Genomic DNA, 17,190 nt, shown 5'->3' on the forward strand with positions numbered 1-17,190 from the left:
CATATGTGGCCAACTGATTATGACAAAGGAGCAATGGCATAAAGTGGAGAAAACACAGCCTTTTCAATAAATGGCGCTGGAGCAACTGGATATGCATATGCGAAAGAATGAACTTGTATCCATACTCTGTATCACAAATAAAAAAGAATATAAAATCGGTCATAGATCTAAATGTAAGACCTAAAACTATAAAACTTCTAAAAGAGAGCATGAGAGAAAAGCTTTGTGACCTTGTGCTACGCAAGCATTTCTTAGATATGAAAACCAAAAGCAACAGTCATACAAGAACAAATGAATGTGTAAATGACTTCACCAAAAAGAAAAACTGCTCTTCAGAAACACGGTTGAGAGAAGGAAAAGTCACAGACTGGGAGAAGAAAAACCTTGCAAAAAAAGAGCGGTGAGAAAGGAGCTGTATCTAGCCCTTTCCACCATCTTTCTGTGCCACCATCACGATGCATGTGAATGTCGTGGCAGATGCTCCCCAAAGCATAACAATACTGAAAAGAGAAGCAAACGCCAGGTCCTTACTAGGCCATGCTCCAAGACATTGTCCACTTTCTAACTGTGATGATGAAACATGGTTACACTGGTGAATTTGAAATCATTGATGGCCACAGAGTTGGGAAAATTGTTGTGAACCTCACAGGCAGGTGAAGCAAGCATGGAGTGACTGGCCCCAGAATTGATGGACAATGCAAAGATCTAGAAAAATGGCAGAATAATCTGCTCGGTTTGGTTTCATTATACTGACCTCCTCAGCTACAGTCATGGACCATGAAGAAGGAAGATGAAAACGCACAGAAGGGGAAATCCTGGGATTCTTTTTCTAGGGATGTAATACATATGTGCAAATAAAATGCCTCAGTGGAAAAAACAACAACAACCACCACAAAAACACCAAAAAGAAAACAAAATAAGGAACTGTGTCTAGAATATACAGAGAATTCTGAAAACTCAACAACTAAGAAAACAAACAAATTTTTAGAACAACCAAAGATTTGGACAATTCAAAGAAGATACACAGATGGCAAACAAGCACATGAAAATATGCTCACCATCATCCGTTATTAGGGAAATGCATATTGAAACCATAATGAGGTACATACTAAATATCCATCCGAATGGCTAGGATTTAAAAAGCTGACAATACTAAGTGTTCATGAATATGTATGCAGGAATTGGTGCTCTCACAGACTGTTGGTGGGAATGGAAAACCGTACAACTCCTTTAGAAAACAATTTGGCAGCTTCATAATAAGGGAATATAAAGGGACATGAGATTTTTAAGGGTGATGAATATGTTAATTGTCTGGATTATGGTTATCGTTTCATACGTGTAAACATATGTCAAAACTATCAAATGACACACTTCATATATGTGCAGTTTACCTAACTAAAGCTGTTGGAAACAAAAAGCTCTTTCACAGGAAGAACGTCTAAAACAGTGGATAAGACACAGACGGAAAGAAGGATGTAAAACCATACAAGATGAAGCCAGAGGACTGTGGCCTTTAACCTAATAGCAATGAGAAGTAATCGCTACTTAGTTTTAAGCAAGGGGTACCATGATGAAAGACACATTTTTTAAAACATATACTAATTATGGTTGCAGTGTAGACCAAGGTCCTGGGAGGTAGAACGGCAGGAAAAACAGTCCTGAGGTTATTTCAGTCATCTGGGAGAAAAATAATGACCTGACCTGGGTGAAGGCACAGAAGAGAAGCAGAGTTAACAAACACATTAGATGTGCCATTCCCACTAAGAAAGGTACAGTAGAAATGATGACTCTTTGGCTGAGAGGATACAATAGTGCTCCTTTTATTTTAATATAAACCATATTTCTGAGATGAGCAGCTCTATAATACAGCAATGCTCTATGGTGCAGTAGTAGGCAAGGTGTGCACATACTACTACAGCAATATACGTAAAAAGACTTCCTACCTTTACAATCCATGCCAAGTTGTTCAATCAGCAACATGAAATTCTTAGAGTAAGGCAACTCACAATGCTCTGAAGCTGTTTCAGATGACTGAATGAAGTCGACAAGGTCATCCATAGAGGTAATTCGCTTTTTGACCTACCAATGAATAATACCATTTCAAAATGTCCCCCAAATATTTATAAAATATACTAGGTGTAGAGAAGTGATAAATAGCCATCTTTTTATAAAAGCAAAAACAGGGGCACCTGACTGGCTCAGTCGGTTGAGCATCCGACTCCATTTTGGCTCAGGTCATGACCTCAGGGTTCCTGAGTTTGAGTCCCACGTTGACCTCCACAATGACAGCATGGAGCCTGCTTGGGATTCTCTCTCCTCCTCTCCCTCGGCCCCTCCCCCACTTATGCGTGCTCTCTCTCAAAATACATTTTAAAAATAAGTGAATAAACATTTAAAAACGAAACCACAGAGACTTTTTAAAAGAACGGATTTTTATCAAAAAGACACTGTTATCCATAGCTAGTATTTCTAAGTAACTTTTTCACAGCAAATGTCTCTACAACAAAGGAAGATTTTCTATTTTTTCACTACATCTTTCATAAAGTATTTTTTTGCCACTGAACAATATTCCTAACAAATATGTATCAAAATAATAAAATAAAAATAAAATAAATAATAAATAAAATAAAATTACAATGTCTATTTTGCTTAACTTGTTCTTTTTCTTAGAAATTTTCTTTGCAGGTCTGAAAAAACCCAACAATTCTTTTCAGGCAAATATTAAATACTTAAAATACAAAGCATATCTAAACCTATTGTTTCTGATATAAAATCTCTGCACTTGAAACTAATTTTCTACAAAGAGGATTAAACAACAGAGTAACATTAAACAACATAAAAAATACACTACTGCTAATATTAACAAAGGATTAGGTGTATCCAGTTGTAGTATATGTGCTGCTGAAGCGAGCACAACAAAGTACTAAAGTTAGATAAAAACTAACAAAAGCAAAGGAAAATCCTAATGCTACTTGCATTATTTGATAGGAAAGATACCATTGTTTCTGTTGTTGTCATTTTACTAAAAATAAGCTTTTACTGGCACTAAAACCTACTTGGAAAGTGCAAGTTAAGTCTCTATATGAAAGAACCCCTTTTTAACAATCACGATATTAACGTGTTGAAGACTCACTATGCAACTACTCTCTAGGCATTACTATGAGCACTTTACATGTCTTCAAGGTATTTGAAGCCCCACAACAATCCTATGAAGTAGGTTATTATATTAGGTATGTTACACAGGAAGAGAATGAGGCACAGAAAGTCGAAGTGACTTGCCCAAGAAGCCCTAATCGCTGGCCAAGAACAGAACCTGAATTCAAACCCAGGAATGTGCCTTCAAAGCATGTGTTTTATACTATGTGGTTAGAGTAATACTCCAGTGTTTCTAACTAATATGACAGCAAATGAATTTATATTATGATTCGATTTCTAGCTATAGTGATACATAACAATTTCTGAATCTTACACATTTTTAAAGAGACTTTATACTTGGCAAGATGGGAAATCTACTTTCAATAAACTAAAGATTTGCTTCTTCTAGAGAAGTTCCTCAACAGGCATGCATTCATTCATTCATTCATTCATCCATTCATTCCACTGTTTATTCCCACATTCAACACATACTTATTGAGCATACAATCTGTGTCAATGGCACTGTTGGTACAGGAAGCATGGTTTTGGTAATTTAGAGCTCTCTAGTCCAAAAGGAATAATCTGTTATGGATCACTAGTTTCTTTTCCAATTGTAAATAAACAAAATCTTCCCCTTTCCCCAGAACCTAAATAATATTAACTTAATAGAACCAGAAACTTTAAAGTCCCTAACAAAATCATAGCTATTTGTGATATTATCAAAGGCACTGGATATCTAAAATCATCAAGGAAGGATTAGCTTTATTCAGAATGGCCTCAGTGTTTGCATACATTTATGATAAGTGTGTGTGTGTGTGTATGTGTGTATATATATATATATATATACACATATATATATATATACACACACACTTATATATACATATAGAACTCATACACATATACTTATATATACATATAGAACTTACACAGCCATATATATACATGTATAGGTATATATATATATATATGTATATATACTTGCATACATACATATATATTTTTAAATCTGCACGTTCAATTGTATGAGAATACCCCATTGTGGAACCAATTCAGAATAAACCAACTTCTTCCACAAAATTACATGAATAAGAGTACTAAAGACAATTACTATAATCTTTAAAAGAGAATGTAATACAATCAACAAACTTCCTAATGTTTGGAAACGCAAACAAAATTAAATTAACTAACCATGTCTATCTCTATTGATCATTTCCAACACTACACATACTCTAAAAGCTCCCATCTTAAAATAAAAAGAGAAAGAAAATGCCTTGGCAATTCACATTCTTTTTCAGTTATCATCCATTTCTCTATTACCTTTCCCAATTAAAATGCTCTAAGGAGTTGTTTACACTTACTCATCTTCCATGCTTCCATGGTGACTACTGAAACTGCTCCGTGACAAAGTCACTTACCCTCATCACAACTTTTCAAGCAGTGTGTTTGATATGTTGAGTATTTCTTGCTTTAGCTTGGACCTACCTACACTACAGCATTTTATTTCCACAAAAGGTAATCACTGCTAAAATTCCTTCACAGGCACATAAAGAATTTATAGATTTTACCTGCTTTCATGCTGATCCTTTTCACTGAAATGGCTGCCATCATTCTTTTGTAGTGGACCACACCAGTTAGGGCATCTGCCTTCTGCAACACTGGTGTGATCACAGATCCTTTTGATGTCCCTTTTTCACTTTCACCTTTCTTTATCTTCTTCATATGTAAACCAGGTTCCCTCCTTTAAAAAAAAGCCATTAAAAAGCCATAAAAAAGCCAATGTTTTCTAATAATTTTACTGATAAAGAATAAAAAGACAATTTTCATCAAGTTCTGAATTTTACCCATCTGACTTAAGTTGAGTACTTCAGAGAACAATGCTGAAGTACCAACCATACACAAGGAAATACTCATCTGTTGCTTCAAACACAGATAAATATACAATTAGAATACCATGTGATTTGTAAGAATGGACATGTGAAAAGCTGCAAGGGAGGACAAGAAAGGCTTTACTGAAGAGGGAAAATAAACAGCAGAGGTCACCAGGGAAAGAAACGGGAGAAAACTGTTTTCTTAGAGATTAGAATGTGAGCACAAAGATTACACAGATGCATCTAGGTGCCTTGAAAGGAAAAAGTATAAGCTTTTAGGAACTTGGAAAAAAGCATAAAACACATGGAAGCAAGTAGTAAGAGATCAGTCAGGAAAGAAACTCTGAAGAACCTTGAAGGTTACACTAAAAAGTTAGAGTTCATTTCCTAAAGGCAGTGACTCTTAGACATGGGAGTAATAACTAGATTTGTGCTATATTTTCGGCTTTGCTTTTAAATATAAGAATGCTTAATTTCAACAAAGTTTTAAAGTAGCATGAGGTCCATATAACATGAAAGAAGAAATCAAGGAAATATCTTAGGGGAAAACTACTTTTAAAATACCCATATGTCAGAGCGATATCGGTATCATAGCTGAATAAGATGTACCTTGTTGCGTCTCCCCACCTACAACTGGCATCTTATCCACCCACAGGCAAAACTGCCTTTGCAGGAGCTGTGGGAATCTAGCACCATTTTCCAAGGGACCGAGGAAAAGTCTTGCCTACCCGTGCATCAGGTAACAGGCATACGTACTACAGTCTAATCTGTGGACCTAGCAATAGCCCATAAAGTGCCTCCAGCTCCTCCCTCTCAGTCACATCTGGCAGTCCCTCCTTAGAAAACACTGTCTAGGATAATAGCCGGTGGATGAGAGAGCCTTTTTGGAAAACCAGGTGTCCTGCAGAGAATTTCCAGCATACCACTGGAGCAAAAAAATCAGGTTTGGACACACTGAAGAGGTAGTCATTAGAGACTGGAGGAGGTGACTCTACTTCAAATGCAAAGACAGCAATGCAAAATTGCAAACAATATAAAATATCAAGGAAATATGATACCATCAAAGGATCACAATAATCTTCCAGTAATCAATCGGAAACACATGGAGATCTGTAATTTATTCAAAAGAGAATTCAAAAATAGCAATTTTAAGGAAACTCAGTGAGTTACAAGAAAAACACAAAAAGCCAATTCAGTAAAATCAGAAAAACACTCTATGAATAAAATGAGAAGCTTAACAAAGAGCTGGAAATAGTAAAAGCTAACGAAACAAAAATCCTGGAGCTGAAGAGTATAATGAAGGAGATGAAAAAAGCAAGAGTGATCACTGACAGGAAATGGATCAACCAAAAAAAAAAATGTGAATTGAAAGACAGGAACTATCAATTTATCCAGTCAGCAGAGAACAAAGTAAAAATAATGAAAAAGAGTGAAGAAAGACTATGTGACTACAAACGAACCCTCATAAGGTTATTTGCAACTTCTCAGCAGAAACCTTCCATGCTAGGAGGCAGTGGGATTACATATTCAAAGTGCTAAGAGAAAAAAGACTACCAATCAAGAATACTTTACTCAGCAAAATTATCCTTCAGAAATCAAATCGAATAAATACATTTGATACACCGCATTAACAGGATAAAAAAAATTATATCATCATCCCAGCATGTGAGGAAAAAGCATTTGACCTAATTCATCTTTTCAGGCTAAAAACTCTCAACAAAGTGGGTACTGAATTGTCACACCTGGACATAATGAAGTCCAATAGGATAAGCCCATAGCCAACATCATATGCAGTGGTAAAAAACTGAAAACTTTTACTCTAAGTTCAAGAACAAGGCAAAATTTCCCACTTGACCACTCCTATTCAACAGGATAGAGGAAGTCCTAGTCAAAGCAGTCAGGCAAGAAAAGGAAATAAAAGGCATCCAAATCAGAAAAGAAGAAATAAAACTGTCTTTGTTTGCAGATGATATGTTCTTATATATATAGAAAATCCTGAAGATACCACTAAAAAGCTGTTCCAAGGATGAAGCATAAAAAATCAACATAAAGATGCAGGGGTGCCTGGGTGGCTCAGTCAGTTAAGCTTCTGACTTCGGCTAAGCTCATGATCTTGTGGTTTGTGGTTCAAGCCCCCGATTGGGCTCTGTGCTGACAGTTCAGAGCCTGGAGCCTGCTTTGGATTCTCTCTCTCTCTCTCTCTCTCTCTCTCTCTCTTTCTCTCTGCCCCTCCCCTGTTCACACTCTGTCTCTTCAGCCTCTACTACAAAGCTGTGATCATCAAGACGGTATGGTATTGGCATAAAAACAGACACACGGACCAATGGAATAGAATAGAAACCCCAGAGGTGAACCCACAAATGTATGGCCAACTAAACATTGACAAAGCAGGAAACAGTATCCCATGGCAAAAAAAGACAGTCTCTTTCTTCTGGGAGAACTGGACAGCAACATGCAGAAGAATGAAACTAGACGACTTTTCTTATACCATACACACAAATAAACTCAAAATGGATGAAGGACCTGAATGTAAGACAGGAAACCATCAAAACCCTAGAGGAGAAAGCAGGAAAAAAAAACTCTTTGACCTCCGCCACAGCAATTTCTTACTTGACACATCTCCAAAGGCAAGGGAATTAAAAGCAAAAATGAACTATTGGGACTTCATCAAGATAAAATCTTCTGCACTGCAAAGGAATCAATCAACAAAACCAAAAGGCAACCGACAGAATGGCAGAAGATATTTGCAAATGACATATTGGATAAAGGAAGGGCTAATATCCAGAACCTGTAAAGAACTCACCAAAATCCACACCCACAAAACAAATAATCCAGGGATGAAATGGGCAGAAGACATGAATAAACACTTTTCCAAAGAAGACATCCAAATAGACAACAGACACATGGAAAGACGCTCAACATCACTCCTCATCAGCGAAATACAAATCAAAACCACACTGAGATACCACCTCATGCTGGTAAGAGTGGCTAAAATGAGCAAATCAGGAGACTACAGATGCGGGCGAGGATGTGGAGAAACAGGAACCCTCTTGCACTGTTGGTGGGAATGCAAACTGGTGCAGCCACTCTGGAAAACAGCGTGGAGGTTCCTCAAATAATTAAAAATAGAACAACCCTATGACCCAGCAATAGCACTGCTGGGAATTTACCCAAGGGATACAGGAGTGCTGATGCATAGGGGCACATGTACCCCAATATATACAGTAGCACTTTCAACAATCGCCAAATTACGGAAAGAGCCTAAATGTACATCACCCGACGAATGGAGAAAGAAGATGTAGTTTGTATATACAGTAGAATACTACTTGGCAATGAGAAAGAGTGAAATCTGGTCATTTGCAACAACGTGGATGGAACTGGAGGGTATTATGCGAAGTGAAAATAAGTCAGGCAGAGAAAGACAGATACCATATGTTTTCACTTATATGTGGATCCTGAGAAACTTGACAGGAGACCATGGGTCGGGGGGGGTGGGACAGGGGAAAATAAGTTACAGAGAGGGAGGGAGGCAAACAATAAGAGACTCATAAACACTGAGAATAAACTAAGGGTTGATAGGAGGTGGGGGAGAGGGGAAAGTGGGTGATGGGCATAGAGGAGGGCACCTGTTGGGATGAGCACTGGGTGTTGTATGGAAACCAATTTGACAATAGATTATATTTAGTTAAAAAAATTACAAAATCAGCATCAAGAGATCAGTTGCATTTCTAAACAATAACAATGAAATAGCTGAAAAAGAAATATAAGGAAAAAATCCCCTTCCCCAAAACACCAAAAAGAACAAAATACTTTGGAATAAATTTAATCAAGGACTTTCTGAAAGATAGGTACAGTAAAAACTACAAGACATTGGTAAAAGAAACAGCAGAGACACAAACAAATGGGAAGATACCCCGTTGTTCATGGATTCGAAAAATTAGTATCATTAAATATCCACATTACCTGAAACCACCTACAGAGTCAATGCAATCCTTGTCAAAATTGCAATGACCTTTTTCACAGAAATAGGAAAAGCATTCCTCAAATGTGTAAGGAACAAGAAAGACCCCAAATAGCCAAAGCAATCCTAAGAAAGAAGAACAAAGCTGGAAGCATCACACTTGCTGGTGTCACACTATTACAAAGTTATGGTAATAAAAACCATATGAAGTTGCGCAAAAACAAACACAAAGATGAATGAAACAGAATCAAGAACCCAGAAATAAACCCATGCATAAAGTCAACTAAAAACCCATGCATAAAGTCTCTTTGTTAAGAGACCCAAGAATACTCAAAAGAGAAAAGGTAATCTCTTCAATACATGAAGGTGAGAAAACTGGATATTAACATGCAAAAGAAGAAAACTGTGCCTCTACCTTACACCACTCACAAAAGTCAACCCAAACGCAAATAAAGACTTCTATATAAAATCTTAAATCATAAAAGTCCTAGAAGAAAACATAGGATAAAAGCTCCGTATTTCAGACGGACCCAGTCCTGGCAATGAAACCATTGGAATAAAGGGATGACCTACCTGACATATTTTTCTCATGTTATATTATTTATTTTTGACAGTGACAGAGACAGAGCACAAGCAGGGGAGGGGCAGAGAGAGAGGTAGACACAGAATCTGAAGCAGGCTCCAGACTCTGAGCTGTTAGCACAGAGCCTGACACAAGGCTCAAGCTCGTGAAGTGCAAGATCATGACCTGAGCCGAAGTTGGACGCTTAACCAACTGAGCCACCCAGGTGCCCTGACATATTTGAAATATTGAAATACACTGCTAAATCACCTTTCAGAAAGGAGTTACCAATTTCATCCAGCCACAGTGTCTAAGAATGTCATTTTCCTCACATTTCCTAACTTTGGTTATTTTTTTTAATAAAATATTTATCACTATGACTGCAAAAAATGGTATCTCATTGGTATTTACATTTTTCTCATTAGCATGTAGGATGAAATATCTCCACGAAAAATACGAAATCTGTTCATCATGAACATTAGCTCACACTAGAAAAGACTGTTGCATAGGAAAATAACAATTACCTACTATTTAAGTATTGATATAGGCTTACCTATCAGAATCTTTATTTTCTGTAATAGGCAATTGATGGTTACCAGTTTTTCCATTCTGTCTTTGTGGAATTAATCCAGCAGCTGCAGCACCATGTATGTTTTCTGATACTTCCACGTCACTTCCTCTGTGCTTCTTTTTTTCTTCAACCTTTAATGGAACTTGATACTAAAGGTAATTTGTTACTTTAGTCAATAAAAAGTTTTTTCATTCATTTTATCAGTTGACAGTTTGTCATAGATTCAATGGAGGAAAATATTCTGTGTTTACTTTATCATTACAAGTAATTGTAATTTTTACAAACTCTGCTTCATTTCTGTTGGAATTAAAAAAAAAAAAAGCAGAAGTTACCAAAATTTCTAAAAGGGCTTTCTTAATTTTGTACTCTTATTCATATCCACACTTTGCTACCGAGAATTCCCCACCACCCCCCACCCCATCTGACCAAGAGATACAAAGACATAAAAAGACAAGAGACAAAATTTGTCCTTTTCTTTCCTTACCACCTGGGTTTTACACAACAGCCAGATTTAAAACATGGGACATGGAGGTGCTCCAGTAACAAAACCAGGAAGCTTTCCTCTTTCTGCACGGAGCTATTCTTTCCCTGACTGCCTTTTACAGTTCTTTTTCTTTTGGATCCTAAGGTTCTCAAAAAAAGTGACAGTGTCCCCTAAATTTATGAACCAAAGTTTGCCACAACACAAAAGGAACAAAGTGAAATGGACGTTAGGGTGGAATTCTGGGAAATTAGTAACGCTCTCCGAATCTCACCTTCAATAACCATAAAACTTTATAGGGAGAGGGTATAAAAGTAATGATCACCTTTAATCCCATTTGCTACTGATAACACGAGTAAAACTCAAAAAGGTTAAATGATTTGTCCCAAGTTCCTAAAGTGGCATTCCCTAGCATTTTATGGCACCAAAAGAGATAATACGATGCTTGAATGCTGAGTCAGAGAAATGACCACAAATTCATTAAATTAATCAGATGCATGAAAAGTGTGACTTTGGCACAGTAAATTAATACCTTGATAGGGGACGAGGAGATTAGCTACTTATTCTTTTAAAGGAGGGTACCTCTAGATTTTGTCTATTTCTAAAGTCCACACATCTCAAAACTCAGTTTTCTCCCTTGGAGTTAAATACTGAAGGTTTGCTGAAGGTTTATGCTACCTACATGGTAAAAATCATACAGGCCAGGGGCGCCTGGGTGGCTCGGTCGGTTGAGCGTCCGACTTCAGCTCAGGTCATGATCTCGCGGTCCGTGAGTTCCAGTCCCGCGTCGGGCTCTGTGCTGACAGCTTGGAGCCTGAAGCCTGTTTCCGATTCTGTGTCTCCCTCTCTCTCTCTGACCCTCCCCCGCTCATGCTCTGTCTCTGTCTCAAAAATAAATAAACGTTTAAAAAAAAAATCATACAAGCCAAAAGGTATCATACTTTATTGAACATAAAGTGAAGGTTTGACTCAACAGAAACATCTGAGAATGATGATTAAAAAATGTGGAAAAAAGGGGTTGACAATACAAATAGCTGTTATTAAACCTACCTCAAAGGGGTCATGTAGAAATTCTAAGTTCCAAGATTGTGAGTAAAGCAGACAAGACTGCATATATTTGTGGGGAATAAGCTTAGGAATTCCCTGAGCCTGCACTGATGGGTTAACCAGGTGTAAAAAATTACAAAGCCATAGGATGCTCACACCCAAGTTTGGGCAAACAAGATTAGGTATCTAGGTATAGAGAGGGCGGGGCAAAGGCTCTAAGACCAAGGTGTGTGAGGTAAACAAGATTAGATATTCAGGAGGACACACTCCCCAATTGAGTACTATGGCAGAAAGCTGCTTTCACAGGAAGGAAGGACCAAATGAGGTAAACAGGTAAATAGGGCTATAGGCTGTAGGCTGCAGGGTGAAGATGCCCAGAGGGGAGCTAATTAGCAAAAGAAAGGTGCCTTGTGGATCCTGAGGTAGCATCTGTCTTCTCCCCTAGACTAGCTAAGATAAACAGAGAAGCTGCCTCAGGTCAGCTGTTAACAACCATCTGCCAGGCGCCAGGATTTTGTTTCATATTGACCCTAACCCCTAACACCCTAGATCTTGAAACCCCCTTTCCCTCATGCCCATGAGTTCATGTTCACAGACTGATTGTCTCTTTGTGCACGTCCATCACCATGTTTGGAAGCCTTCTGATCCTATTAAAAATAGAGCAAGGACCCTTAATCCGGGCTCGTGTGTTCTCCGGGACATTAGCTGTCTCTCCCATTGTAATCCTGCATCCCGCTGTCTTGCTAGACAAGCAAGAAACCTAGACCCAGAGTCTACAGACACATACTGAAGCAATACATAGATTGCTTTAGCTGGGAACATGTGTTTATATTCCTTCTCTTAGTTATTGCTTCTTTCTCATTTTATTGTTTATGGAAATGCAATTTATATTTAAGTCAATGTATTTTTAAAAAACCTGGAGATTATTATGTTTTTTAAGCAGTTTCCTTATGGTTATTCTGGTTCATGAGGTCACATGGTACTTATATAGCTAAGTTAGTTTCCCAGTTCATATACTACTTGGAAGACTGACACAGAAACTTTAAGGAAAACAAATCATACGAATGTTTTCCTGAACTCCTATTTGTTAGATAGCAGAAATAATCTATTTCCAGACACAATTACTTATTTAGACAATTCCATTTTATGCAACTCTTGTTCTCTTAAGTGGAAAATCAGAATGGATTAGATAATTGCTAAAGAGAAAAAACAAGGGTAACAGCAAGGCAGACCTCCTTCTCTTTTGGAGGTTGAACTTTCTCTCTTTCCAAAGACAGGAACTCTACTTGAGACATGCCTATCTCATTCTTAAACCTTTGCATATCTTGATGTAATTCTTCACTTAGATATACTTCAGATGCTGGAAAACTAGATGCTGAAGAAGAACTCACAATTTCTAATTCAGAATTAATACTTTTATAGTTAGGAGTACTGTCATTATCTGCATATAAAGGCTTCTGGAAAAAAGTCTTGTACTGGTTTTGTTTTCTCGTGTTTGTGACAGCAGAAATATCATGCCTTTTTGTTTGAACCATGTGTTTCATCACATCGCAGCAGACAATCCACAAATGAAAAAGGCTCTCTGAATCACTAGAGTGAGGTCTAATTTACAGTCGGTGGTATTTTGGTCCATATTTTTTGCCATTTGCATGTCCAACTCTTGGCCTTCCTTCACTTTAAATGTAACTAGTGGTTTCCTTGCTTTTTTATTTTCTATATCATTTTTAAAATCCTCATTGTTGTTAAAAAGATGCTCGATGTCTGCTTTGTTCTCATTTTCATAGTCTGATTTACTTTCTTTCTTTCTGTAATATGAAATTTATTGTCAAACTGGTTTCCATACAACACCCAGTGTTCATCCCAACAGCTGCCCTCCTCAATGCCCATCACCCAGCCTCCCCTCCCTCCCATCCCCCATCAATCCTCAGTTTATTCTCAGTTTGTAAGAGTCTCTTATGGTTTGGCTCTCTCCCTCTCTAAGGTTTTGTTTTGTTTTGTTTTGTTTTCACTTCCCCTCCCCCATGGTCTTCTGTTACGTTTCTCAGGATCCACAAAAGAGTGAAAACATATGGTATCTGTCTTTCTCTGTATGACTTATTCCACTTAGCATCACACTCTCCAGTTCCATCCACATTGCTACAAAAGGCCATATTTCATTCTTTCTCATGGCCAAGTAGTATTCCATTGTGTATATAAAGCACAATTTCTTTATCCATTTGTCAGGTGATGGACATTTAGACTCTTTCCATAAATTTGGCGATTGTTGAAAGTGTTGCTATAAACATTGGGGTACAAGTGCCCCTACACATCAGCACTCCTGTATCCCTTGGGTAAATTCCTAGCAGTGCTGTTGCTGGGTCATAGGGTAGATCTATTTTTCATGTTTTGAGGAACCTCCACACTGTTTTCCAGAGTGGCTGCACCAGTTTGCATTCCCACCAACAGTGCAAGAGGGTTCTTGTTTCTCCACATCCTCCCCAGCATCCATAGTCTCCTGATTTGGTCATTTAGCCACTCTTGACTGGTGTGAGATGATATCTCAGTGTGGTTTTGATTTATATGTCCCGGATGATTTGCTTCATTTAAAGAAAGCTTAGAAGATGACTGGCCAGCATATTCTGGGGACCCAGAGTAAGAATGAGAGAGAATGACATTTTCAAGACTAGGCTCTTTTTGTTCGGGAAATGCCTGAAATACTACCGAGACAGACACTCCAAATGCATCTTCTTCCTCACAATCAACTACAGTATTTGTCCAATTCAAAGGTATGTCCTTTCAGTTGGTTCCTTCTTAGAGTGACCCCATGGTGGTTCTTCAAGATGAGTAGGAAGGCTGTATTATTAACAAATTTCAACAACTTCAGCTTTCATTCACTGGTGATGAGTTTTAAGCTATTTTTCCAGTCTAATTTGTCTTATTTGATCCACATTTCCTCAAAGTTTTGCATAGAAGCATGTCTTAAATATACAGATGTATCATGCTCCCTATCACATTCCTTATTCATTGCTGGTTCTTGAGTCATTTTTTGCAGTTGCAAAAACAGATGGTTAATTTCCTTGTTTTGATTTTCACATGTCTTTTCTGCCAGGATACATGTTTGTAAAAACACCTTATCCTTAAGTAATCAAGTATGGACAAAGAAAAATGCGAAAATAATTACAATTTAACTGTTAACTTTCTTAACCTATGTTTAGCTGTTCCCAAGTCACTGGAGTGTAACTTCCTGTAAGAAGTGAAAACTAACTTGCCTTAGCCTAAGGCAGAAGAAAAATATGAACTCATAAACTTAACCTTGTCAGTTTTTGGAACTAAAAAATTCATTACGTGGTAAATCGACCAAAAATAAGTTAGATTATTTTTAATGTTACAAACCTTAAAAACTATTTAGCTTACCATCCCTTATAACGAGCACTAAAGTGCATTTGAGTACTTTTTAAAGATTCGTAACTAGAGAATTGGAAAACTTTAAACTAGTAGCAGCCAAATCAATTAATATCAAAGAGAAAGAAATGTGCTGGCAGTGTGAATCGGCTTAAGATTCTCTCTCTCCCCTGCCCTCTGCCCACGTGCTCTGTCCTCTCTCTGTCAAAAGAAATAATTAAAAGAGAAAGAAATCATAAGGAACAGAAAATACATTTACAGGATAGTACTCTATTTATTGAAAAATATCTGTGTGTAAGTGGACTCCCACGGTACAAACCCACCTGGTTCAAGGGTCAAATGCATACCTGTATGATGTCTCCACTAAGAGATTACTGGAACTTAACATAGAGCCAAATTAGAAAATCAAAACCCCGTTCCTACTTTCCCATTCTTTTCTGGACACTATGGCCATTTTATTGGCCTTCAGACATCTTCACATTTCAAACAAGTATTCTTGGGGGGGGGCCTGGGTGACTTAGTCGATTAGGTGCCCACCTTTGGCTCAGCTCATGTTCTCACAGTTCATGAGTTCGAGTCCTGCATTGGGCTCCTTGCTCTCAGTGCAGAGCCTGCTTCGGATCTTCTGTCCCCCCACCCCGCTCTCAACAATAAACAAACATTCACCAAACAAAGTATCCTCAATATATAGTAAGTCACTAAAAGCCACTGTGATCATTTTGTCTTCTTTTTCTATAGCACGCTTTACAGTTTACAAAACGTTGCCACATTTGTTCATTCCCCATAACCAAGAGGTGGGTGTTAGTGCCACTTTTAGGAACGAGGTCATTGACATTCAAGCAAGTTTTTCCAAGATCCCACAGCTAGGAAGTGACAGAACCAAGATGCTAGCATGTCTTTTGATTTCAAATACAGTGCTTGTAGCATTATGCAGCAGCTGCCTGAGCCTAAGAGATCAGGACCTTTTCACCTCCTTCCCGAGTTGTCACCTTAGAATAGGTCATCATTACTTTACTTACATTACCACAAGTAGGACTGCAAAGTTATTTTAATTATCCAAAATGGGTTTTACTTACTGAAGCACCACTAAACCAAATTGTGGTCATCATAATCCCAATGTTCCTTGTAGATCTACTTGACAATCCAAATATATTATCATCAAGTCCCAGGCCTTATCTTTGGAAGGTTCAAGTTGTAAACACCATAATCCAAACTCTTTCTGGATGTCAGTAGGAGTCTGACACATGATCCCGTATACACCACAGCATCATACACTTGGCCATAGGTTGACCTAGAGTAATTCTTTAGTGTTTCAGATAACTTAACTTCAAAACCCAAACTCATTCCCTCCAAGCCTCCGTTTTCTGCACTAATACTACACAACTTTCATTACGTCTGCAAATTAGCAGAACTCTACTATGCTGTATGCTCATAATTAACACATAAGTATTTTATCACATATAGGAAAACATAGAAGGAAATCGTTTCTGTGGGCAAATGCAGAGATGAGAGAGTGAAGTCAAAGCATCTCTTGGACGTTTTAACATCACTCCATGCTTATACTTAAAAATAAGAAGAAGACAGTACCTCAGGAAGAGAAGGTGATTCTACATCTCCCTCTTCTCCTAATTCTACTGCTAACATCATATCTAGAGAATACGGTCACAGATAAATTAATGAAAACATGTGCTACCATGAACTTTAAACACATACACAAGTCTGTCTCCATTCATGAATATTTCAATAAAATAAAAGCAATAGCAGAAAAGATGTTCAGGGGGTTCAAGATTTTCCAGAAGTAAAAGGGGGTCGTACTTGGGATACTTCTAAAGAAAGATAGCAACAGAAAAATACCTTCACGAAAAAAGGATAATATATTTGGATCTACATACTTTTAGATTTTTCTCATACTAGCATTTAATCATAGGAAAACAACTCACAGAGATTCACTAGCTTACCACTTCTGTAATTTTTATGCACTCCACCAGCAAAAGTCACACGGTCATTAACTGTTTGCTCTGGTGGCACACTTTCAATAATACCAACACCATCTTCCTTTGCTTCCATTGCTGACTTTGCTGTTCCTTCCTAGAAAAACAGCACAAAACAAAAACCCAACTTCAGAAAAACATCACATTAATTCATTTGGTCATGCACTCACCCACTCAGAAAGACAAGCAC

The 17,190-nt window shown here is 37.7% G+C and overlaps 1 protein-coding gene across 12 annotated transcripts in view; it reads right to left on the minus strand.

Moving 5' to 3' along the window:
- The window catches only part of LOC106984159 (ankyrin repeat domain-containing protein 26-like), a 197,336-nt gene that overhangs the window by 81,257 nt on the left and 98,889 nt on the right, over positions 1 to 17,190 (minus strand). For 5 of the 12 annotated variants that reach the window (XR_008292943.1, XR_008292946.1, XR_008292942.1 and 2 more), the window contains exons 8-12: positions 16,968 to 17,097; positions 16,597 to 16,658; positions 10,083 to 10,249; positions 4,704 to 4,876; positions 1,944 to 2,079 (exon numbers count right to left, since the gene is read on the minus strand). Coding sequence is in view for 5 of the 12 variants with exons in the window: in XM_053208884.1 (XP_053064859.1) it covers positions 14,543 to 14,743; positions 16,597 to 16,658; positions 16,968 to 17,097 (393 nt within the window). In the remaining 7 variants the exon portion in view is untranslated. Of the gene's footprint in view, positions 1 to 1,943; positions 2,080 to 4,703; positions 4,877 to 10,082; positions 10,398 to 10,419; positions 14,744 to 16,596; positions 16,659 to 16,967; positions 17,098 to 17,190 lie in introns of those variants that run through there. The other 7 variants (XM_053208883.1, XM_053208885.1, XM_053208882.1 and 4 more) reach the window with 5 other exon arrangements.

The sequence above is a fragment of the Acinonyx jubatus genome, chromosome E4, assembly GCF_027475565.1.
Source record: "Acinonyx jubatus isolate Ajub_Pintada_27869175 chromosome E4, VMU_Ajub_asm_v1.0, whole genome shotgun sequence".
NCBI classification, from domain to species: domain Eukaryota; kingdom Metazoa; phylum Chordata; class Mammalia; order Carnivora; family Felidae; genus Acinonyx; species Acinonyx jubatus.